We start from the raw sequence: 23,277 nt of genomic DNA, 5'->3' as shown, positions 1-23,277 counted from the left end.
GCAAATTTTAAATGAAAGTATAAAAAATCTTATATTTTAATGGAATTTTTTCAGCTAAAATAAATATATGATAAATATTTAGAGCTTAGTTAACTTACTTAAAATAATTAAAAGCTAGCAAATGTCCTTTATAAGTCTTAATATGATAAAATGAAAATGAATAATACTTTCTTGTCGATAAGTTTAACATTATTAAACATTCTAGCGAAATAAATATTAAAATTGTTTAACAAATTACTAATAAATGGTTCCGTAAGTTACTTATAAGTTCAAGGCGTCTGAAAACTGAAAACTTTATAAGTTCCTGACCTTCAGTGATTAGTAAATATTTCATTCAAGTGAGTTTCGTTTAGAATAGCGAATCAGTTAGAATTTTTGACTTATTTTCTTTTGAAGATTGACCTCAAGTCGGCTTGAAAGCAATGTTTGATTTCAAATCCTTATTAACTTGAAGTCTCTTTCTATTTTATTAGTAGACATCGTATTGATAATTGGCAGAGACAGTAAGAAATTGATAAGAAAAGCAAACTTGCTAGAATTATTTTAAGTTATCCTAGCGATGTGTAAAAATCACTTGTTGGGTTGATCTGTCTTTTCTTTTGAGATGTATTCTATCACCTACTCGGTAAAGGAAATTGGCAATAAGCAGTAATCCTAATCCGTAAGAACATAATCTTAATACTCAGTAACTCCAGTTGGACTTAAACAGAGGACTTCGCCATCACAAAGGACAACTAGTATGTTATAAAGCATTAGAGTGGATAAACCAGTTTGTTAGGTAATCCTGTACAGTCTAGTTGTCCCTTCAGTTTGGCAGAGGCTTGAATTGGATTGTAAAACTTATTTCATAGTCAGTTGAGATTCATCTAAGATTCCATAAGTTTGTGGGAGTTTTTGCCTGATCTTTAACTCTATCGTGAGTCGAGGGAAAACTGCCTTCCATTAGCTTCTTTCGTTCTTATTTTGATTACAAGTTCTTTTAGAATGAAACAATTGGCCTAAAATTTATCTCCTCTTTTTCCGTTAACAGCTACGTGACTAGTTTAAGCGGATTACAACTTAATATTGATTTTAAACTCTTATTTAGTCGTCTGATATAGTTATCCGATTAGCCATACACAGACTTACAGAATGCATTGTAAAAAGAGTAATTCTAATTAAGATTAAATAAAATCTATCTATATCAAGAAAGAAGTATATATACATTTAATTATGTTAAGCAGTCTGGAAAAATAAAAAGAAACTCTCTAATCGATTGTGTTGGTCATGAACTTTGTTCTATTAAAAGTTAAATTTCCCTAACCTTAACCGAATAACAATATCAAAACATCAATCTATAGTCAATAATGTTATAGAAATTGTGAAATTATACTAACATCAAGCTGCCTGCATGCAACAATGGCGAAATAATTATATATGTGCACCGACTTGTCGAGTGAATTCTCCTAGCAATACACAAATATGTCAGTATGCCAGGCAAATTGAAGGTCAGGCGAGCAATTACCATGGCAACTTTACGGGTTTTCCCTTGGGCTGAGGGCCACAACAAAAACACACAAAACGGCAATGGGTCAACTTGTCGTTTGGGTATACATAAATACGTATTAAATGCTTTATTCATAAATGTTTGAATGCAATTCGAGGGGTATTTCACAGAGTTTCGTTCTACTATACAAATATGAATAAAATGAACAGTGTATATATATTTTGGACACTTTTGTTAGATTTCAACATGACATAGTAATAATGAATGTAATTATTTGTTCAAAGAAACGTTTGCAGGTTCTGCAAATTTTCAACAGTTTTATTTTTTTTTTTTTTTTTTTTTTTTTGTACAAAAGCTTTGGATTTGACTTGAAATTTTTTTTTATTCAAAGCATATAATATATAGATGTATATATAAATATATATTTATAAAAAAAAAAAAAAAACTTGTAAGCGTTTTTTTTTTTTTTTTTGTTGTAATAGTCGTCTTAGACTAAGCATTTGTGGTTGGTATTGTTGTGTGTTAAAGCAAAATTCAAATAAAACAAATAGAGAAATTGTTTTCCATTAAAACCACTAAAAACATTTGGTTTCATTCAACAGATTTCATTCGAATACAATATTTTTTCGTTTCTTTTTGTGTGTGCGTCCTACGACAATATTTAGTTAAGTATTAATGAGAATGTTTGTGTATAAATGGGTGTGTGTGTGTGGGGGGGAGGGGAATAGGGCATCTGTTGGTGTTTTGTGCAAGTTCTTGTTGTTGCTCCTAGTAGGCGTTTCGACGTTTGTAATTGCGCACATTATTGGCCAGACAGCAAGCAAAGATGAAGCCAACCAACTGGAAAAGATTGAAAATGATTTAAATGTTGTATTCGATAATGGAAAATATTTTGGTTCACTCACCTCGACGGCAATCAAGCCGATTCCAACATATTTGGCCTTCTCAGTGCTACCCGACATGAACTCAACAAACTTTCCGCGGCATCCACCATAGTAGTTCAAAGGATTCAGACAAGAGCCTTCACAGCAAGAGGCCGGCAAAGTACTCAAAGTGGACAGATAATCCTCAGGACCCGAGCGACCGCAGCAGTGCAGCTAAACAAGATAAAACAAATAATTACAGACAATTCAATTCAAACACGTGTTAGTTGAGGTAACTCACCGATTTCTGTATGGCATCAAAGACACCACCCTCACGGGACTCACGTGACTTCCAGGCCTGGTCAATTACCTCACCCATTGAGGCATCGAACTTGTCCCTGTTGGTGAACAACAGCACCACAATGGTCAATTGCAGAATCAATAGGATCAACAGGCAGACAGCATAGCTCATGGTCATGCATACGGATTCGCGTATGGCACCGCAACAGCCCAGGAACGAAATGAACACCACAATTGAGCCAATGGCGATCAATATAATCGGCATGGCTGCCTGTGGTGGGAAACCGACTTGTCCATTGACTTCAATGGTGCCAATGCTATTAAGGATAAGTACTCCATAGACAATGGCCAAGATGCCAAGAAGCTGTAAGAAAATACCAAAAAATTTATTAAATGGATGAAAATAGATAAATGAGTAAAATGATCTTGTGTTTAAAAGAAATCTTCTTCTTTGGCTATACATAGTGTCAGAAAAAATATACAAGGTTTGGTACCGACTCCTATGAGTCGTTCGGTAACAATTGAAACATTAAATAATTTTAAAAAATTAGTTCAAATTTTGTTGACGAAAATGCCGCACGGAGGTAGGCTTTAAGTCGAGTCAAACTATCCAAATTCAAGGATATACACTCATGATGAATATAATAGGTACACCCCTTAAAATTAATTTTTTTTGACTTTAAATTAGCACAACTTTTTTTCTTTTACCTTAATCACCAAAATTTAAATGCACATTTGTTTATTGAACATTTGTGTATTGTTTACCATAATTTGGAAAAGAAAAATTATTTTATTCAAAAGTTACAACAAAAAATATGAAATTTCACAATTTCGTGCTTGATGAAAATAATAGGTACACTTTAATTGACTAAGTTTTATTTTTTTTTTTTTGGTTTTGAAATCACTGAAAATCTATTTTTGTTTCATTATCTGATTAATATGGAATGTATCCACCTTAATTTTACCGTTACTTTTCTCATCCGACTGGGAATACTCTTAATCAAAGCTTGGCAGGACTCTATCGAAGTCTTCTTCGACGCACTCCCACAATTGTCGGTTGTTGCCACTTTTTTCTGTTCGAGACTGATCCTATAGCTCACCCCACAAGTTATCGATGAGATTCAGATCCGGAGACTAAGTGGACTAGGTAAGAGCGACCACTATATTGACCTCTAACCAAGTTTTTAAAATTTTGGAGGTGTGTTTTACGTCGTTATCCTGTTGATAAACCCACCACAGGGACTTTTTTTCCTCTAAATATGCTAGCATAATATTTTCCAGGACATCCCTATAGTCAGCTGCTCCCATCATGTCAGATATTAGGAATATTGGATAGTGTTCTGACCAAGACAAACAACCCCACACTATAATATTTTTAACACCATGCACCACTGTAGCGGTGATCAAAGTTTTTGGTTATAGGGCGCCTTAAATGTTAGGAACAGTCATTTCCGAAAAGATAAATTTTAGTTTCGTTGCTAAGAAGGATATTAGGCCGGTTTTTTTGAACTTCAGATGCTGCCCATGTGAAGTAGTCGTTAAGAAATCTTTGCTACATGATCAAATCTTTGGTTCGCATCAAAGGAACCCTTCTTGCGATACGAACTGATAGATTAGCCATTTGTAGTCAAATCCTAATTGGAAAAACATTAATATCATTGTCCATTTTGGATCCAATGGCTCTCAAGGACTCGAAAGTGTCCGAATTTCCTAGGTTAGGAGTGGTTTTCTCTTGACCCAGTTAGTCTCGTGATCTGAATCTCATCGATAACTTGTGGGGTGAGCTATAGGATCAGTCTCGAACAGAAAAAAAGTGGCAACAACCGACAATTGTGGGAGTGCGTCGAAGAAGATTTCGATAGAGTCCTGCCAAGCTTTGATTAAGAGTATCCCCAATCGGATGGGAAAAGTAACGGTAATATTAAGGTGGATACATTCCATATTAATCAGATAATGAAACAAAAATAGATTTTCAGTGATTTGAAAACAAAAAAAATTAAATATGACTTAGTGAATTAAAGTGTACCTATTATTTTCATCAAGCACGAAATTCTGAAATTTCATATTTTTGTTGTAACTTTTGAATAAAATAACTTTTCATTTCCAAATTAAGGTAAAGAATACACAAATGTTCAATAAACAAATGTGCATTTAAATTTTGGTGATTAAGGTAAAAGAAAAAAAGTTGTGCTAATTTAAATTAAATTTTAAAGGGTGTACCTATTATATTCATCATGAGTGTATTACACAGGCCGAAATTATTTATGGTGACTAAAGTATGAGAAGTGTCTATAACTAACATGGAATCGTTTTTTGCCCAAGTGTAAAAACAATCACCCGAAAGTAGGCTATTGAGAGTCGAAAAATTTTATATTTTTTTATATTTTGAACACTCTTTTCAATTTCTATTTAAAAATAACTGTTTTTTGTGCAAATCCTTTTTATAAGCAATTTTAAGGTTCAAAGGTATTCAAAATTTAATTAAATTTGAAGGAAAAAATCCTTTGATTCGCCATAGCATACTTTTAGGTGCAAATTTCACACACTTTACCACCTAATTGTAAGACTTGCCAATTGTGAGATATTGTTTATTAGAGCAAAAATGTACCTCTTTAATTTCTTATAAATTGCTTTTAAATTTTATGTCTTTAAGCTACCTAGTCAGTCCGTATCAATAGTTTAAGAAAGTAAAGATACTTTTAAGAATTTCGGGCCTATTCATTTTAATGTGATGATAAAACAAGTAAATATAAGGTTGTGATCAGCACTCCTTGTTCATTACAGGACACCTATTGAAATTAAGACACTTTTTCGAATATTAAAAACCTGTTTTTCATTCTTTGTTCAAACGATATAATGATTGTATGTACATTCTAATTTGTTATTAATAATTGTATAAGCGTTTAGCTTATATTTAACAATTCCCAATTGTTACACTGACTCTATATACCAATTAATATGGGTTTGACTATGATCAATGGACTTAATCAAATGGAAAGTGAACAAAATACTGCAAAGTACATAGTACATATTTCTACCACAGCACGAGAGGCATTGAAGATAAATAATAAAATCAACCTAATCCTTAATGAGAAAAGATATGTTGGACTTTTCTCAATAACCAGAATTAGTAGATCTATATTTAATCTATATTAAATCAAAGTCACAATAAGGCTGCACTTTATGGTATATCAAAGTCGGCCTGAAGACCTACTTTATGTTAAATATTAACACTCCCATAGCAATTAATTGGCCTTTGCCATAAATCTATCACTAAACTATGATCTAAAAAAGTAAATCAATCTGTCTGATATAGGCAATCGATTTGTATCAATAGCTAAGAGTTATATACAAATTTAAGTGGCAATATTTAAAAATACATTTAGTGGTCTGATTTTGAACAAATTTAAGAAAACAATAGGATCAATTTTCAGAACAATTTACAAGAATTTTAAACTTAACATTCAGTTGCAAAATGTTTTTACTATAACTTTGAAATGTCATTCATAGGAAAGTATTGAAATATGGAGAATCTTTGTTCAAATATGTACGTTTGTATGTCGCTGATATCTGGTAGTTCTTTGTGGTTTGAGGTTAAAAACCCAATGACACTTTTATATAGTTCAAATTAATCAACTTGGTGATAATTTTATTTAATTGAAAGTGCAGAAGAATGACTCTAGGGCAAACTGAGGGTAGGAGAGGCTGAAAAATAGCACAATTAGCATGTTAAAGATAAATTACAACAAGTTTTAATTAGTGCTTGGATAAGGGAACTGACCTCAGGGATTATAATGATGATGGACTGGAACTTTTATGCACGCCATTGCCATAGACCGCAACAGTTGCCGCAAATAGCCAATGGACTTAATATTAATTAAAATTAGAAAGCTTACGTAAGTCAACACCATAAAGCAACAGAAACAACAACAACAACAACAACTGTCTTTTAGACTTGACTCTAGTTAAAATGAAAATCTAAATATTTGATCAAATTTTAGTAACATAAGACTTACTAAACACTCAAGAGGGACAGACTGATTAGATGGGCAAACATTTTAAATTGTCTGTCAAGTTGAAAAATCTCGACCCAAGGTCTTCTTTCCATCATCTGTTCATCTCGCTGCTGGTATATACATATATATTATATATCATTTTATATAGTATATCACTCAGTGCAATGCAATTTTGGTTGCCGTCTATCTGACAGCTTGCTGGCATCGCTTGACTTTCTCATAACAATTGGTTCCGTCAATTAAGCGAATTTACTTGATTTCATTATGTAGACAGAGCAAATAATAGCATATAAGAGACAGAGAAAGAGAGAGAGATGGATGACTCAAGAGAGAAATTGTAAACTGAAGGTACAGTGTTTTCTTCATTTGTGGGCGTATGATTTTAATATCAAAACAAAAAAAAAACATGGACAGCTGCTAGAAGCACCCTGTCAAAATGTCTGCCAGAATTGACCTAAATCACAACAATAGTCATAAGAGCCGACAGCTCTCTAGGCCACTAAAACAATAGGGAGAAAAGGCAATCTACATACATATATGTACATACATACTTATATATATGTATATAAAAAGGAAGATGGGGAAATCCCCATTGGAAAATGAGCACATTACAGATATTCTGTCAACAACAGCAACAGCATCAACATCAACTTTTGCCATGACGTCAGAAATGCAAATTGTTTAAGCAAATAGAATACTTTCCCAAAAGAAAATAACAGACCAAAACGAACAAAGGGATGCCACCCCGTTGTTATGGCTCGCTATGGTCTATGGTCTCTGGTCTCCGGTCTGAGATCATTTGAAGCATTGCAAAGTATCTAAGAGTAAACTGAAACAACCCTCTAACATACACACACACACACAGCATATTTTGGCCATATTCATCTCCAAACCACACCCAAAAAAACAAAAATGTTTGGCAATCTGTATTGCGTCGCTCGTCTGCTTGGCGCCAAACGAAAGATGTCACATTGTTTGGGTGTCTCTATGTGTGTATTACGTGTGTGTACTTTTATCTTGTACAACAAGTGAAACCGCTTTAATCATTTAACAACCATTGTGCATCAGGATTGACAGATAATAACTTTAATTTCATTTTAAAAAAAATATATACATATACATATGTACATATATATGTAAACCTCACTTTTTATTATCACATGTCAGGCAAACAACAACCGAACAAAAAGAACTGAGAAACAAGTTCAATAATCCTAAAAACAACCCAGATGGGAATTCTTCTTAATATTAGTATCATATTATCTTTTTAACTCATATTGATCCATTTAGATAAGATAACAGTAGCATATATTCTTAATAAATAAAAAGGAAAGCATAAATTTTCAACTTCTGTTCTCTACTTGAATGAAAAACGTAAATCTGGTTGGAATTGTGAAGAGAATTAAATACAAACTTGCAGTTAGTAGAAGCTTAAATCCTACACACGACACTCGTTAATAGATTGTATTTAGATATAAGATGGATTAAGGATACATAGTAAGAGATTAACATTTGTTTTCAATTACTTTTTAGTAATGATATATACCGGTTAGTAATTTAATTTTTAAGTTTCTACGAATTTATTTAACTAATTACTAAGCACACAGACATATGTATAGCTTTTTTAACTAACCCAACAAGTTAGTTAATCGTTAATAATCGTTAATTTCTAAAGTGTTCAAAATTAAAAGGTGTTCTAAGTCATTATTTTTACACTAAACTACAAATAAAAGGGACCTAACAATTATTTTATGAATGTGTTTTAAATGTGTTAAGAACCAGCATTACATTCATGCCAAATCCAACATCATTTTAAACTTTAATTTCAGTGATCCTTTCCGTGAGCAGGATGCCTTATCTTGGTGTAACTTTCCTCGTACCGAACGAAAAACCGTTGTTTGAGTTAAACAACTTTTCTCAATGCATATGTCAGCAAAAAAAGGAGTTTTCAATTGAACCAAAATGATTCAATAACGAATGTTAACTTGTCATGATTCATACGTATTCCCAAATTGATGAACAAAATTAATTATTGACTCAAAAGGTGAAAGTTGTTTGTGTGCAGTTAAAAAAAATGCACTTATGGGACTTAAAATATCCTGAAATTAAGAGTCAAACATATTGTGGTAAAAATTTAAGAATTCTATAGATATTTCAAATGCCAGAAAAACTTTTAGATTCGTTTTCGACCTCAATAGATTTTGCTCAATTTTGTGTGTCAAAGATCAGACCAGTTCTGTTTTTTCAGTGTATCAATTAAAGACAATTATATAGACAAATGCTTTATAAACTTCATTCACAATACACAACTGTACCCTTTACTATTATACGTTTATTTCACAAGCCGCAATTACGGGGAAATAACAACCAAACCAACAAACATAAAACGAATTAGAACTTCAGTTTTAGATTTTTATACCCAGCAGTAGCAGGATGAAAAGGTATATTAAAGTAGTCAAGTGTTTAAACAAGCAAAGTGTAGTGTAATGATTCGCAATGACAGCAAAAAAGAATAACTTCAGCAATATTCCCATGAATTTGTCAAGCTTTATTTGGAAATAACTGCCAATTTTACAAACTTTAGGCGACAGGTGGGATAGAATGCCATTATGATCTTAAGATAGAGGGAGAGGAATTGCATCTTTTGATTTATGCAATTTTCATTTCCATTTTATACAGGGTACAACTTAAGTCCTCACTTTAACTTATTTGATTGTATTCTCTATACATATAATGATGGCGATTCAGGTTTGTCATTAGCCATACTTAGCGTGGCGGGTTGGTGTTGCAATTGTTGGAGAGGCCAAGGAATTGGAAAGGGCGTGTGGGTTGTGTGTGTGTGTGTGAGGTTCTAACTGGCACTCAATTTCATAGAGCCAGACGTGTGGAACAACAACAAAAAACCATATTGTGTGCATAGAGACAGATTACATACATATACATTTGTATGTACTACACATATCTCTATCTGAGCATGTCCCCTAGCTATAGTAAATATATATAGAAACATATACATAGTCAGTTACACTTGTTTTTCCCCCATTTTTCTGTTGTCGTATTGCAAAATGTTGTTTCTTTTTTGTATTTTATTGTTGTTTCCTCAAGCGTTGCTTTGGGTCACTGTGTGTGTGTGTGTGTGTTGGTGTTGCCAACTTTCAAAGGCGGCATGTTAATTTATTTTGTTGACTGTCAAGTGTCTTTATATATAACTACTACTCATCGGATACGCCAGAAACACATACACACGCAAATCCACGCTTAAATATAGTATATAGGCACAAAAAGAAGGTTAACTTTATTCATAACGAAGTTCTTATACCTTAACGAATTCTGTAAGTTATTTCTAAAAATCTATCTCGATCTATTCTCAAAGTGTTGAAAACCCTAAGTCGTTCAGAAAGTGACATCAGTTTTACGTGACTCCTTACCCTAAGGGATTATTCAAAATTATTCCACGAAAATGTTCATGGCTGGCATTAAGCCAGCAATAAAATAAGTTTCAGTATCGCAAAATGTAAGTTTTGCATAAGAAATGGATATGCCTAATACGGCATTTGGGAATTTCGTAATAAAAAACCTGACAGCGCATAAAAATTTGTTTTGCATATGTAGAGAGAGCTAATTAAACAGCTGTTTTCAAGTTCGGGGCCCTTGTTGTTGTTAGTATCAAGGGAAAATGGAAAATATAGTGGATATCAAAATATGATTTGAGAGTTTGAACACATTCGTGACTTATGTAGTTGATATTGGTAATAGCAATACTCAAGGGACTGGCAATATAACTTTTGTATATTCTTATATTCGTTATAACCGATTGTGCTTTCATCTAAGTTTAAATGAAGACAAACCCAAACCTGTCTTTGTTATAAAAAAGATCGTTATAGTCTGAGTAGATGTCAATAATGTGTTTAAAAAGGTGTTCGTGCATTAGTTTGAAAAGAAGTAAATTCCTTCTAAGGTTAAAAGGATTGATTGGGCCATCTTTGGCCAAGTCTGCTGATAATGAAATTCGGGGATTTGAAAAATGCTCGAAAGACCATCTGCTGTCTTCCATTTTAGGCTCCACATTAAAGTGTTCAGACGATCAGAAAAACTAGTCAAACAACTTGAAAATAAATGATTAGAATTAAAATTAGTAAGCTTTTGTTTAAAGCTTATGCTAAATATAAAGGATTTATGGACTTGATAGACCTTGAATTCTTATGTCGAATGGTATATACCCGTTTTAAAGAGTAGACCTATTCAAAGTTCGCCTCCACCAGTTGCTTGTGTTTCATTTATTTTGTGTTGTTTTTGTTTGTGGTGGTGGTTTTTTGTTTCTTTCGGTTCAACAAGTTTTTTGTTTCACTCGTTATTGTATTTTGCTCTTTTCAGTCTCGTTTACCTACTTTTTATATATGCATGCCATGTGCAATATTTTAAATATTTACAGGTACACACATGTACAATATAGTATATTCATATCTGAGATGTATATGTATTATTCCTAAAGAAAACAATGTATTTAGTTTATGTATTTTGTGATTCACAAAGCGTTTAATGTCCGTGTCCGTCTCATGGCGAAACGTGTTAAGTATTTTCTCACATATTTACTCTGTACGTACTTGTACTCATATTCATTTGATTCAATTAATATTTCCTTAACGTATCATTCAATTCAGTGCTCACTGTGCCGTGATTCACTTAGAGGTCTATATATCTGATTTAGAGGCACAGAGTATCACATATTAATGACATCATCACATTCAAAAGATCTGATATATTATGGCAGAGATCTAATAAACAAAGCATTTGATTTGTTCTTCTCAGCATCTGCTTTTCTGCTATCTGTCTTTATATTCTAACCAGATTCTCAAATTATGTTTATTTGTTTGTGCCTTTGGACCTCCTTTGGCTTCGATGGTGGTAGCTGAAGCTGAAGCCATAGAGATGGTTGGCCCAAACCTGATGATGACATCATCTTTTTGGCATCCAAACAAAACTTCAAGTTGAGTAAACAAGAGATTTTTTCCCTCTTCTGTTTACTCTAATCGTTTTCCCTCGTTTATAAGAAAAGTTGGTTGAAAAGAAAACGTTTTATATTCAATATATTGATGGCAATAATATATGTTACAAAATTGATTTCATAATACGCATAACTTGCTTAACTTTCACATTGATTAACTAAAACGGCTATATCGTTTTCATTTTCATTTTTGGTTTCGGTTTCGAAATGGTTTGGTATTCGTGATTTGTGGTTTACTTACCGATACTATAATATTGAATATGAAGAGTATATATTTGACCATAGAAGTTCCACAATCCATGTTTGAAGATGTTTCTATAAGGAAAATCAAATTATAAGAGTTAGTCATGTAGCAGCTATATATAGAATTATGATCTATTAGCGGAAATCAACCACAATTAAGAATAAGGGATTTTTTTTTCGTGTGTGTGGGAAACCAATTGAAGCTTACTTTATTTAATTGCTAATTGTTTTTCGTTTTTTTGTGGCTTTTTTTGTGCGAATTTATGATTGTAATTTAATTTTTTAACTTTTATTTTTTCCCAATTGTTTCGTAAGTTTAACGCACTTCCTTTTAAGCCAGTCAGTCAACAAATGCTTGAAACAAAAACCAGTTTTGTTTCTCTTTTGTTTTTTTTTTTTCTTGTATACCCTCTGTGTTCATTTGTTGGAGAAAATAAAGTCTATTAGGGTCGGCAAAATGTATTTTTAAGCACATGATGTGTACACACACACACAAAAACATGCACACATACATATACATATATTTAAATTTATTTTGGATCAACAAGAGTATCATCGGTACGTTCACCTAAAAAGAAGGCACTTCTTTGCTTCTCTTTTCTTGTACCTGAAAAAGTCTTTATCTGATAGCCATGTTGATATCTTGTTAATCAAATAAGAGTTACTATCTCGCCATCATCTCATTTAAATCTAGAGATTATATTATTTATCAATAAGACATTTATCCAGGATTCATTGCTGTTAAAAAAGTTGTATTGAAATCGCTTTTTTTTTAAATATTTATTATTTTAGGTAAATTCTGATTATCCTGACCGAAGCAACCCTGAAAATTGAGCTGTCAAAGTTTGCTTGATTATGTCAAATTATTCACCATCATTATCTAACAAAATGTTTTTTTTCCATGAAAATAAGCGAAATAAATCAAGCTAAATAAATTATTACTGATAACTCTATATAATGTGCATATTAACATCTTATTGTCAAGTGATTTATTTGTGAAGTGTCCAATTCCCGAGGTATAAGGCAAGTCGTTGTCTCATCCCAGAGAATTCGATTTGGTTTTTTCCCCTCTATTTTTAATGACAAGCTTTGAAAAATCGTGATCTCAGAGACAAGCTTGAATTGATGTAGACTACCAGTTAACCACGCGGTTTGCCTTCAGAATGCTAACCCCGCCTCAATTAGTGTTTTTTCTCTCGATTTTTTGATTGTTAATTCTGCTGCATGTCAAGAGTTTATCTCCATTGTTAGCATCATCTTGTATGTATTTTGTTTTCTTTCATGTCCTTATCACACACTTGTTTTGTCTCATTCTGCTTTTCCTTTTCACTTCGTATTTTCTTTTTCATTGCCATCACTATGGCAACCAATATGACAACAACAGAAACCAACAACCACTTTGAAGAAGAAAGGAAAAAGTTGCATTCTTAGTTTCCCCACTTGAGACCGAATGCGGAAAAGTTCACTGCACTTTTCGTCTACCAGGCATTGTTATTTTAATACAATTTTCCTCCACTTTTCACACTTAATCACACACACACACACACATTGACAACAAAGTCTTTTGTGCTTTCCTTTGTACACAGCATCAACCGTTGTAAATGACAGAAGAAAGGAAGGAAGGAAGAGAAACAAATAAATTGATAGAATACCACTCAATACACTTCTTTTACATTGAACTTAAATTTAAATATATTTAATTAAGACATTCTCTTCACATATTTTACCTCTTTACTTTCTTGTTTTTTTAAATTTAAATTTTTTCTCGTTTTCCGTTACCCGCACGCTCAACCTTCTCACTCAAAAACAAAAACAACAATAAAAAAAAAAAACAAATTCTCTCGCCGTAAATTTTTGCCCTCTCTCGCCGTAAATTCTTGCCCTCTCTCGTTGTAAATTTCTGCCCATCTCGCCGTAAATTTTTGCTGTAAATTTCTGCCGTAAATTTTGGACCTCTCGCCGCTGCGAACTGCGATAACTTTGCTCCAATAATGCCGATACCGATAGGCTTGCCCCGATAACGTCGACTGCGCGGTATTTTTAAAAATGCATAAATTTATTCAATCAAAGCCAATGTTGGATGGGCGTATATAAATTATCACCTTTAATTACTTTTTGTAAGAACTTTTCGTAATGTTTAATTAAAATGAAAAGTATGCGTATTCTTCCTTTTTGGAATCTTTTTGTAATAAATAATTTAAGAAGCCAGAAAAAAAGACACTATTTCGATATTATTTTTGTTAAAAACAAATTGTTCATTAACTATTTCCAAAAATGTTACTTCTCCATTTGAGATTTTAACATTAACACTCACCAAAAATACAAAATATATTGTACAACTTAATTACTCTTTTAAAAAATACAGAATAAATAATGCAAGTGAAGTCAAATTTCCCCCTGATCTATGATTACACCTTTTTATTTAGCAGGTTTGCAATCAATAACAAAAAACTGTATTACAAATTTTTATATTAAGTATTTAAGCACGTATTTGAGTTTCCGCTACAAACAAATAATAAAAATCCAATGTTTTTATATCTCTTTTTAAATACATTTTTTTTTTTATTAGAATATCTTATGAAATATTTAGGAAAGAGATACATTTCGAGAATTCAATGTTTAGTAGTTCTGTCGTCTAGCGTTGTTGCGGGTCTGATTAGCCAGACAGCAAGCAAAGATAAAGGCCACCAACTGCGGAAGAAAAGTGAAATCTTAGTACAAATATGCCATGAAACGAAATCCCTATCACCAACTAACCTCAACAGCAGTAACGCCCAAGCCGGCATATTTGATAATATTGGCATTTGTGTCCCAAACGTCATCCACGGCACTGAGGCAACCCGGACGGAATACAGCAGTAACAGCACTGCAGCTGCCATTTGTCAGAGAATCACAGCACGAGGCCGGCACGGTTAGTGCTAGATAATCTGCAGCATTGTGAAGGCCACAGCATTTGAACTGAAATCAAAAGAATGGATTTAAAAATCACTTCTTAAATGAATGTGCCATCCACTCACCGTCCTTTGCATTGTATCGAGAAGAATGCCATCCGAACTCTTGCGTTGATCCCAAATGGTTTCCACAATCTTCTCCAAACTCTGACCAATTTGTACATGCTCGACCCAAACAAAGATAATTAAAATGAGCTGACTAATCAACAATACCAGCATAATCACAGAGTACTAAATAAATGAAAAATTCATCTCATTATTGAATGCATTTCATCACAATGGGAAAAACTCATTTACCGTGGTCAAAAAACATGCATTTTCCCGTATGGCTCCACAGCATCCCAAAAATGCAACCACAAAGATAAGGCATCCCAAGGTCAAGATAATAATGGCCACACTGTTTGCCGTAAAAGTGGCATCCAAACTGGTAAAGTCCTTGATCGTTGAGACCATAATGGACCCAAATGTGATAAGTAGAATGCCGCATATCTGAAAGAAAAGTGAAATGAATCATCATATGTGCAAATATGTGTGAATAAGTATCAGTAAGTGTGAAATGTCTAGAAAATTATCTTATTCACTTTGCTTCATTTAGTTAGCGATAGCACAACAGAGTCTCTTAGTTATTGCACTAATCAGTTCCATGCAATTCACTTTAATTTGCGTCATCTAAAATCAGTTGTTTGTTACAGTTCAGTTGATTTAGATATATAGTATAGGTAGGAACTTAAATTCATTGCATTTCTAAAGTGTTTCTCAACCATTACTCATAGTTTTGTTATCAACGATTTTTTATTTTTCCAACATCTGCCCATTAATTGTAATTACGTTGAGGAATCACATTTTTTTGTACTTCTGAAACATTTTTTATTCGTTTCTCTACAGAAGAAACCCCATTTTTTTTATCGAAAGATAAGATAATTTTCCTGAAATTGTCTTTTAAGTCCAACTGCAAAGTGTATCATTTAATCTTGGTTACGTTTTTGCACTTTCTTTGAGGTCTTTAGTAAATGTTGACAAAATGATAATCTTACCACAAACAATATATTAAATATGAACAAAACATATTTAACAAATACCGCACCGCAATCCATTTTGGCAAAATGTATTTATATATATATTTATGTGAAATTGTAGCAATGTCTTGAAAGAACCTAACGGGTTCGTTAACGTTTATCAACTGAATACGACGGCACTGAAAATTCATTATAAGCAGTCAAATAAAAGATAAGGGTAGCTTTTCTATATTAAAAGCTTTTAGAACAAAAAGCTTTGCATACTTTTTAGCGCTCCACATAAAGGATCGTTGCCATCTTTGTACATATGTATAAATAGATTTAAAATTGATTCACTTCTTTAATTTATGAAACATTTCTGCCAGAATTTGATTGACGCATACAATTTGTCAAAGCACCAGCCAATAAAAAGACAATCAACTCGAATATACATATACCCAGGCCCGACCAACGTATGATATTGGTATTGTCTTCCCAAAATTCTGTCATTTTTTCACTACATCCTTGCTTGAAGACATAAACATCAGACGAACAGGTGGCAGTGCGATTGGTATTGCCACAACAAGTTCCAGGAATTGTTTGATTCCCATAATCTAGATAGCTGATGTCACCGCAGCAGTTGAAGGCCAATTCAAGTACACCCATAGGATAGTCATTGGCCGCTGTATTCTCGTCCCAAACTGTGTTGACCAGAGCAGTCATATCCCTTACAAAGGCCGAACGATTCACAAATACCCAACAGGTTAGCACCAGTTCCAATATGAACAAAATGAAGATCATCGTGGCGTACTGCAAATCAATTAAAACTTGTTACATGTTTTCTTTCTCTAAAATTGCTAAAATTTTTCATTCTTACCGTTCCTGTCATGCAGGTGCTTTGTTTGAAAATACCGCAGCAACCAAAGAAGGATATAACAAAGATCAGGACACCCAATACGGTAATGCATATTGGTATCGTATTTGTATCAATTAGGTTAGCTACTCCAGTAAACTGATTGATATGCGATAGCATTATCGATCCCAATACAATGAGTAAGATGCCAATCACCTGTTGAAAAATCATATAAAGATTCGTCCATATGAAATCATATTTCGTTCACAAAAAAAAACAAAAACACTAAATACAAAATAATCCATCATAGATAACAAAACTGACAAGTTAATGTGTTTTTAAGATACATATTCCAAACATATGTGTGGATCAAGTCCATATAGTATATTGCAAAAAGTTACTAACAAATGTAATGCATTGGACTTTGTCATGAGTCAGTATCTTGAAATTTATATATATAAACAAATTACATCATTATGAAACTGTTGATAATAGAGCATTTTAGTATCTATTGGAATTACATTTCAGTTAATATTTATAAATAGTTATTATGTAGTTGTGGAATTTTCCGAGAAATTAAATTTTATAAGTTAATGTAACTATGTAAAAGTTAATGGTTTATGGTGTTAATGGTTTAACACAATTTCCTTAACATTTTATTGGCTAACAAACTTCCTCACGCAGTGGCTGTAGGATCTTCGCCCCCTGAAGTATGCAATAAACAGTACACTTTTGACTTTGACTTTTTTGCGACATATAAAGAAATTTTTGTAAGCTATTTTTTTGTTCTAGTTATAACTTTCTTCCCCCTTTTCCCACCCCTTTGGTAACTCTTTTTTTTGTGATTCTGGTTCATTCTGGTTTTAAATATTAAGTTTTTAATTAAAATACATGAAATTTTAAAACCAAATTTCCCAAATTGCTTGCATAAAAAGTTTGCCAGCTTTTCAAGAAATTTATTAAGAAATTTTTCAAATCATCAAAATTAAATAAAAATCATAAAAAAAATTATTCAAACAAATTATACATATTTAAAGTAAATTGTCCTTTCGTTAATAACGGATACCGATTCGGAATTGAGACCGAAGTTTGACATTTTTGAAACGATCTTTTAAATTTAATAGTATCCCTAATTAATTTTTAAAGCTTCTTCTTTTAATATGTATCAATATTATTCCAACCTTATACATGATCTATTTTCATATGGTTTCAACACGCAACGATCTCCACCAAATTTTACTAGATCCATTCCTGGGGTTTTTTTTTATTATTTCTATTCAACTAAATTGAATTCAGTTTACAAGTTTGAGTTGGTTCCGTTATAAATATCCTTTTATATATAATTATTAAAGGCATAATTCAATCTTGTTACACAACACTTTCTGTTTTTTTCTTTTTCGTTATCCTTTCACTCACCAAAAACACGACATTGACAACATAGAGAATAAAATTGACTATACCCGCTAGACAATTCATCTTTTTGCCGTTTTTTTCCTACGTAGTCCAATGAAGAGGATATATCCAATAATAAGTTATCCAAAAAGTATCAGAGTTGGTTTTCTTTATCGCGTTCACGCGTCGTTTACTGTCGATCGTTTAGAATGTCCTCAGGTTGGGGCTACTGTTTTTAAATGAACTGTTCGGAGCAAAAACTGCTATCGCATAGATACATGAAAATGTATCTAATCACAAGTGTAGATAGATAAAGAGGAGTCAAAAGTAAATAAACACAATGAGGCCTTTTTTTTGGCATATCGAAATGATTCATTAATGGATCGCCGCCGACCTTATCGTTAAGTCTTTTGTACAAAAACACTTGTAATTTCCCTTCGACAATTTATTTATGTGCGAATAGATAGATATACACATTTATATATACAAATATATTTTGTTTTAGTATGTACAATATTTAAGAGAATTTTCTACACTTTTCACTCTTCCTCCTCCTCGGCATTGGCCTTTCGCTGACGCCAAGCCAAGGCTCCAGCCAATATGATGACAATCAATTCATATATGCACAGGCCGACACCAGCCCATCCAATTAAATTGGTATTATCCTTCCAGAAACTGGTGAATTTCGCATTGCAACCCGAACGCAATTGATAAATTGAGGCCGAGCAAGTTGAACTGCGATCAGTATAGGCACAGCAAGTGCCGGGAATGTTCTCTCCCAGGGCATCGTAGTCCGTCCATCCAGTATTGCCGCAGCATTCAAAAGCCAGTTCCAAGTCACCCATGGGATAATTGTTTGCCTCGTCATTATGTTTCCACACTTTGGTAACCAGTCCACTCATCTCCTGGGCAAAAGCTGTGCGATTCACAAACACCCAACAGGTCATTACCAATTGGAGTATAAACAACAGACTGACCAAGCTGGTATACTGAAAATATAAATCTTGTTTGATTAGGATCTCTTTGAAGATAAACAATTTGTAAAGTTCTTACCGTTCCAGTTAGGGTAACACTTTGACGATATATCGCCCAGACTCCAATAAAGGATACAATGAGTATAATGCCTCCCAACACAAGTATACAAATGGGTATACCATTCGAGGAGATCAAAGAGTCATAGTCGGGCAGGGCATTGATATATGAGAGCATAATCGACCCCAGTATGATTAGCAGAGTGCCAACGACCTGTGCGACAAAAGGGAAAGTTATATTACATGAATTTCACAGTCTTCACATTTCAGTCTTCACTTGATATTTTTATTCCAAAATTTCTTCTTGTACGCTTTTCACTTTCATTTCTTAAACATTCTTTCACTGCAGTTTTCACATGCTTTTCACTTGCTTTTCCTTAAATTTAACTCACCAGGAACAGAATGTTAACCAAATAGGAGGTTAAGTTTATGATACCCGTTAAAATATTCATTTTTTAGTCTTTTTTTGGTTGTTGTTGATCAAGTTAACTCTTCGTTCACTATTTTCCGATTAGACAACTTCAACAAGAGACCAACCGTTTTTAAATCATCTGCATAAACCAAACCCATCAAATGGCAAATGTATCTTATCTATACAAATGGGCGAATGAGGAAAAGTTTTCCCTAAAATTGCCAAGTAATAAAATTTGGGTTAGTTCTTTGGATCTACGTAACTGCCAGAAGAAAGTGCAAAAGGGCACAGCAATTATGTCTGGGGCTGGCAGTGGAAATTTTTCAACAGATATACATAGGTATGTATGCACCTAAAAGTAACTGCTATTAGTTGAAACACTGGCAACAGACAACACTTTGACTTAATCTTTGGTAAAGAACAGTTGCATACAAAAACCTAGTTAATTATAAAATTAAAAGTAATATCCCAAGACCCTTTAAAAGCAATTTAAAAACTTGGTTACGACATTTTTAAAATTTTCTTTTTCCGCTTCATTTAGTGGCAATTCTCAACTAGTTTTAGCTTTGAATGGTATGGCTAGACCTTAGAATTTATCAAACCTGTAATGTCTTTGAAAATCGTGCTTTGAAATGGAACGGAAATTTAATTTCTAGTAAGGATTTCAATCTAAAGATTACACTCTACCTATTAGGAGTCAACTGGTGCTTCATTCATAGATCAATTGGAGATGAGACACACCTGTCTTAAACTTAACTTATTTCACCTTCACAGTTAATTCGTTGAACAAGCTTCACATGTTCGTTCTCTATCCTGTTTGTCCATCTTCTTCGCAGAACTTCTTTAGACAATTTTAATATGCCTAGCAGACGATTCTGAAATCATGTAAAAAATCTAAGTTATGATAACATATCAATTTAAGTTCAAAAGAGGCTACTTTTAATCATGTTGCTATTATAGATAGAGGCTACTTTTAATCATTCTATTATATTATTAGTTAAACTCAAAAAATTTCATGGTCCCCGTTCTTTAGGTCTCTTTATCAACTTGACATCACCGCTCCATTCATTTCATGTTGGATAGGTAATCAAAAATTCTTAACTTTTTAAAGGTTCATAAATTTTAAGTGACACTGTGATAAAGAATAGTTTAAAAGGGGGTCACTAATTTATAATCTGAAATTAGCTAATCAATTTATTTATCGAACTTATCAAACATTTTATCAGCTTTTACCCCACATGGAGTTTATTTTTCGCATTTCATCTCACAAAAAGCTTATCATAAATTCTTATTAAATGAAAGAGAAATTACTTATTATCGATTTTTAATCACTACAACATCATTCTAGATAAGTAAGTCAGGGTAAAAAGTCGTTGATTATAAGCACAGCCATTTTTTACTTAACTTTTTGTAAAGGCCAAGTCGTAGTAGTGGTTGAAACTATTTTAATTTCTTGCATTAAGACGTTTAAGAAAAATCCTCAAGAATTGGATACAACATCAAACCCTCAATGAACTTCTCTATAGCTGCCAATTTGATATATGTAGTAGGCAAAACATAACCAAATAGCATATGATTCATATCATTACGGTTTACTCACGACTTTCTTTCATTTTGGTTATCGGGGGCCATATCCGGAATGACATCTTATCGTTCACATTTTAGGCAAATGAAAATAAATTCTAATTGAATCCTAACTGGAAAATTGCAGATTTGAAAATCAATGGGAACCAAGAGGAGGAAAGTCTTTAAGAACCTACATACATATATACAAACCGAACGTTGCTGGTTGTCAAAAGGTTTTATAATCGATCATGGACAATAAAATCTAATACCTTGAAGAAACTAAGTTAATAGTTCTTAAGAATTGGGACTTTTTTGTTGTGTTATTAATCAATATTTTATCTTATCTGCACTTGAGTTGTAGCTTTTCGAAAAAGTTAATCTTTATCCAACTGTATGGCAAAAACTTAACAACAATGAAAGAAAAAATGCAACAAAAAAGTTTGGAATGTTTAGAAATCAATCATAACCTTGCCCATTGGCTTGGAATGATTCATCTACGATCGATACAGACTAAATATTTGTTAATTTGGTGAAACGTGGCCAACATACATAGACGGCTTATCATATGGCCAAATAGATAAGATATACATATAATAGTTTGTGTGTTTGTATATTTATAGAATCGCAGTCTATTTTATTTTCCTTTTTTTTTCATTTTATTTACGGCTAACAGATAACTACAAGAACTAGGAACTAATTGAAACTTAACTAAAATGGCGCACTAAGTTTGATTATTTCTTGTTCATGGCACTGGCCAAACAACAGGCCAACAGGAAAATGCCCAATTCACAGAGGGCAATGATCAATGAACTCCAACGAATTAAATCGGTATTCGAAGCCCAGAAATCCACGAATTTTCCCCGACAGCCTTCTTTGGTTGTGTAAATGGTGGACTCGCACACCCGAGACGAATCCTTGTAGCCACAGCAAGAGGCAGGAACAACAGTGTAATCACTATAACTATAACGGCCACAGCATTTGAACTGTTGATGGAATGGAGAAAAATTGTTAAAATTATCTAAATATACTTCATCTTCTTTGAGACACTTACAGCCAATTGCAGGGCATCCATGGGGGCACCTTTGGCGGCCTCATTTTCGTTCCAAGCCGTATCCACAACTTCACCCATTTTGTCTAAGAATTTATCATTCTGCACAAATATCCAAATTGACAAGGTCAATTGCAGAGCAAACAATATAAACATGCAGATGGCATACTAAAGTGATAAAGGAAATGAAAGTTAGTATTTGGGTTTCGTCCTGATGATTCTCTTGGACTTACAATTCTTGTGCAACAGGCATTCTCGCGAATTGTGCCACAGCAGCCAAAGAAGGCCACAATGAAGGTAACACAACCGATGACAATTATGGTAATTGGAATGGTTTGGGTATTGACAGCTCCTTCGAATGCTGTAAAATCACCCATATTCGATAGCATAATCGAACCCACAACAATACACAAAATTCCTCCGGCCACAAAGACCAAATTTAGTAAGTACAATAAGTACTTGAACATGGCGGATAGGCAATTCATTTTGATTTCGGTTTTTTCGGTTTTCGGTTCTCAAGGATTCGTTTGATTTTGTTTCGCGTTATTAATCCGTTCGCGTTGATAGCTCTAGACAAACTAAACTGCTTTGGTAAGGTCGAGAAGGCTTTAAATGAACTAAAATTCAGTTATCTGTGGAACAAACATTATCTTGCCCAACAACCCAATTGGCTTGGGGCTCTAATGGTTATCTGGTTAGAGTTGTTCAATGGACCTTATCGCTCTGCTACCCGGAGGTGAGGTGCAATGTACTTGGTTGATATGGTCATAAAAAATCGTAAAATGTACCCATGACTCACATAGTTATTGTAGGTAAGTGCAAAAGCATGTGAAATATCTCACAGGAATTCTCATAGTATAATGAGAACTTATGATTCATTATGCTAAAATCATCTCAGATGACATTGATCTAGCTTACATCACAAGGTTGTAAAAATCTTGGCTCACAAAAACCTTCTCATTATCTGACAGCATCAAGTAATCAGATATAACTGATCTAACATTTTTGACACCTTTCGCTTGATAAAGCGAACTAACTGACTCATGCAAAATACTATCAAAAATCTGCAAAAAAAAAAAATGGAAAAATTACCAATGCCCATCGTGAGTCCCCTTC

General features: G+C 33.2%; 5 protein-coding genes across 5 annotated transcripts; all 5 read right to left on the bottom strand.

Moving 5' to 3' along the window:
- Nucleotides 1-1,582: 1,582 nt before the first annotated feature.
- Nucleotides 1,583-13,752, bottom strand: Tsp42Ee (Tetraspanin 42Ee). The gene is made up of 5 exons (XM_068291015.1): nucleotides 13,641-13,752; nucleotides 11,912-11,985; nucleotides 2,651-3,013; nucleotides 2,392-2,583; nucleotides 1,583-2,326 (listed from the first exon to the last, which is right to left on the bottom strand). Exons 2-5 carry the CDS (start codon nucleotides 11,969-11,971, stop codon nucleotides 2,255-2,257), a joined length of 687 nt encoding a protein of 228 aa, XP_068147116.1. The 5' UTR covers nucleotides 11,972-11,985; nucleotides 13,641-13,752; the 3' UTR covers nucleotides 1,583-2,254.
- Nucleotides 13,753-14,450: 698 nt separating this feature from the next.
- Tsp42Ed (Tetraspanin 42Ed) lies at nucleotides 14,451-16,055 on the bottom strand. Its single transcript, XM_068291013.1, has 5 exons — nucleotides 15,899-16,055; nucleotides 15,162-15,353; nucleotides 14,931-15,095; nucleotides 14,671-14,871; nucleotides 14,451-14,604 (listed from the first exon to the last, which is right to left on the bottom strand). The coding sequence occupies exons 1-5, from the start codon at nucleotides 15,956-15,958 to the stop codon at nucleotides 14,533-14,535; spliced, it is 690 nt and encodes a 229-aa protein (XP_068147114.1). The 5' UTR covers nucleotides 15,959-16,055; the 3' UTR covers nucleotides 14,451-14,532.
- A 141-nt stretch (nucleotides 16,056-16,196) lies between these two features.
- On the bottom strand, nucleotides 16,197-18,324 carry LOC137577521 (23 kDa integral membrane protein-like). Its single transcript, XM_068291011.1, has 3 exons — nucleotides 18,129-18,324; nucleotides 16,737-16,928; nucleotides 16,197-16,669 (listed from the first exon to the last, which is right to left on the bottom strand). Exons 1-3 carry the CDS (start codon nucleotides 18,186-18,188, stop codon nucleotides 16,226-16,228), a joined length of 696 nt encoding a protein of 231 aa, XP_068147112.1. The 5' UTR covers nucleotides 18,189-18,324; the 3' UTR covers nucleotides 16,197-16,225.
- Nucleotides 18,325-18,643: 319 nt separating this feature from the next.
- LOC137578229 (23 kDa integral membrane protein-like) lies at nucleotides 18,644-19,587 on the bottom strand. The gene is made up of 3 exons (XM_068291900.1): nucleotides 19,528-19,587; nucleotides 19,158-19,349; nucleotides 18,644-19,093 (listed from the first exon to the last, which is right to left on the bottom strand). The coding sequence occupies exons 1-3, from the start codon at nucleotides 19,585-19,587 to the stop codon at nucleotides 18,644-18,646; spliced, it is 702 nt and encodes a 233-aa protein (XP_068148001.1).
- A 2,117-nt stretch (nucleotides 19,588-21,704) lies between these two features.
- LOC137577527 (23 kDa integral membrane protein-like) lies at nucleotides 21,705-22,729 on the bottom strand. The gene is made up of 3 exons (XM_068291018.1): nucleotides 22,395-22,729; nucleotides 22,165-22,329; nucleotides 21,705-22,096 (listed from the first exon to the last, which is right to left on the bottom strand). Exons 1-3 carry the CDS (start codon nucleotides 22,644-22,646, stop codon nucleotides 21,845-21,847), a joined length of 669 nt encoding a protein of 222 aa, XP_068147119.1. The 5' UTR covers nucleotides 22,647-22,729; the 3' UTR covers nucleotides 21,705-21,844.
- Between the last annotated feature and the right edge of the window lie 548 nt (nucleotides 22,730-23,277).

The sequence above is a fragment of the Drosophila tropicalis genome, unplaced genomic scaffold (assembly GCF_018151085.1).
Source record: "Drosophila tropicalis isolate 14030-0801.00 unplaced genomic scaffold, ASM1815108v1 contig_593, whole genome shotgun sequence".
Classification (NCBI taxonomy): Eukaryota; Metazoa; Arthropoda; class Insecta; order Diptera; family Drosophilidae; genus Drosophila; species Drosophila tropicalis.
Note: the sequence above shows the minus strand (reverse complement) of the source record. Positions and strands in the feature narration are given on the sequence as shown.

Coding starts and splice junctions, on each gene's coding strand:
- Tsp42Ed (XM_068291013.1), bottom strand. CDS start 15,958: ATGGATTGCGGTGCGGTATTTGTTAAATATGTTTTGTTCATATTTAAT. Junction 14,872..14,930: donor TCGATACAATGCAAAGGACG/GTGAGTGGATGG, acceptor TTTTGATTTCAG/TTCAAATGCTGTGGCCTTCA. Junction 14,605..14,670: donor TGGGCGTTACTGCTGTTGAG/GTTAGTTGGTGA, acceptor TTTCTTCCGCAG/TTGGTGGCCTTTATCTTTGC.
- LOC137577527 (XM_068291018.1), bottom strand. CDS start 22,646: ATGAATTGCCTATCCGCCATGTTCAAGTACTTATTGTACTTACTAAAT. Junction 22,330..22,394: donor ATGCCTGTTGCACAAGAATT/GTAAGTCCAAGA, acceptor TTATCACTTTAG/TATGCCATCTGCATGTTTAT. Junction 22,097..22,164: donor TGGATGCCCTGCAATTGGCT/GTAAGTGTCTCA, acceptor TTCCATCAACAG/TTCAAATGCTGTGGCCGTTA.
- LOC137577521 (XM_068291011.1), bottom strand. CDS start 18,188: ATGAATTGTCTAGCGGGTATAGTCAATTTTATTCTCTATGTTGTCAAT. Junction 16,929..18,128: donor TTGTCAATGTCGTGTTTTTG/GTGAGTGAAAGG, acceptor ATTTTTCAACAG/GTGATTGGCATCTTACTCAT. Junction 16,670..16,736: donor GCACCTGCATGACAGGAACG/GTAAGAATGAAA, acceptor ATTGATTTGCAG/TACGCCACGATGATCTTCAT.
- Tsp42Ee (XM_068291015.1), bottom strand. CDS start 11,971: ATGGATTGTGGAACTTCTATGGTCAAATATATACTCTTCATATTCAAT. Junction 3,014..11,911: donor TATTCAATATTATAGTATCG/GTAAGTAAACCA, acceptor ATTTTCTTACAG/CTTCTTGGCATCTTGGCCAT. Junction 2,327..2,391: donor TCGGCTTGATTGCCGTCGAG/GTGAGTGAACCA, acceptor AATCTTTTCCAG/TTGGTTGGCTTCATCTTTGC.
- LOC137578229 (XM_068291900.1), bottom strand. CDS start 19,587: ATGAATATTTTAACGGGTATCATAAACTTAACCTCCTATTTGGTTAAC. Junction 19,350..19,527: donor TGGTTAACATTCTGTTCCTG/GTGAGTTAAATT, acceptor TTTGTCGCACAG/GTCGTTGGCACTCTGCTAAT. Junction 19,094..19,157: donor GTGTTACCCTAACTGGAACG/GTAAGAACTTTA, acceptor TTATATTTTCAG/TATACCAGCTTGGTCAGTCT.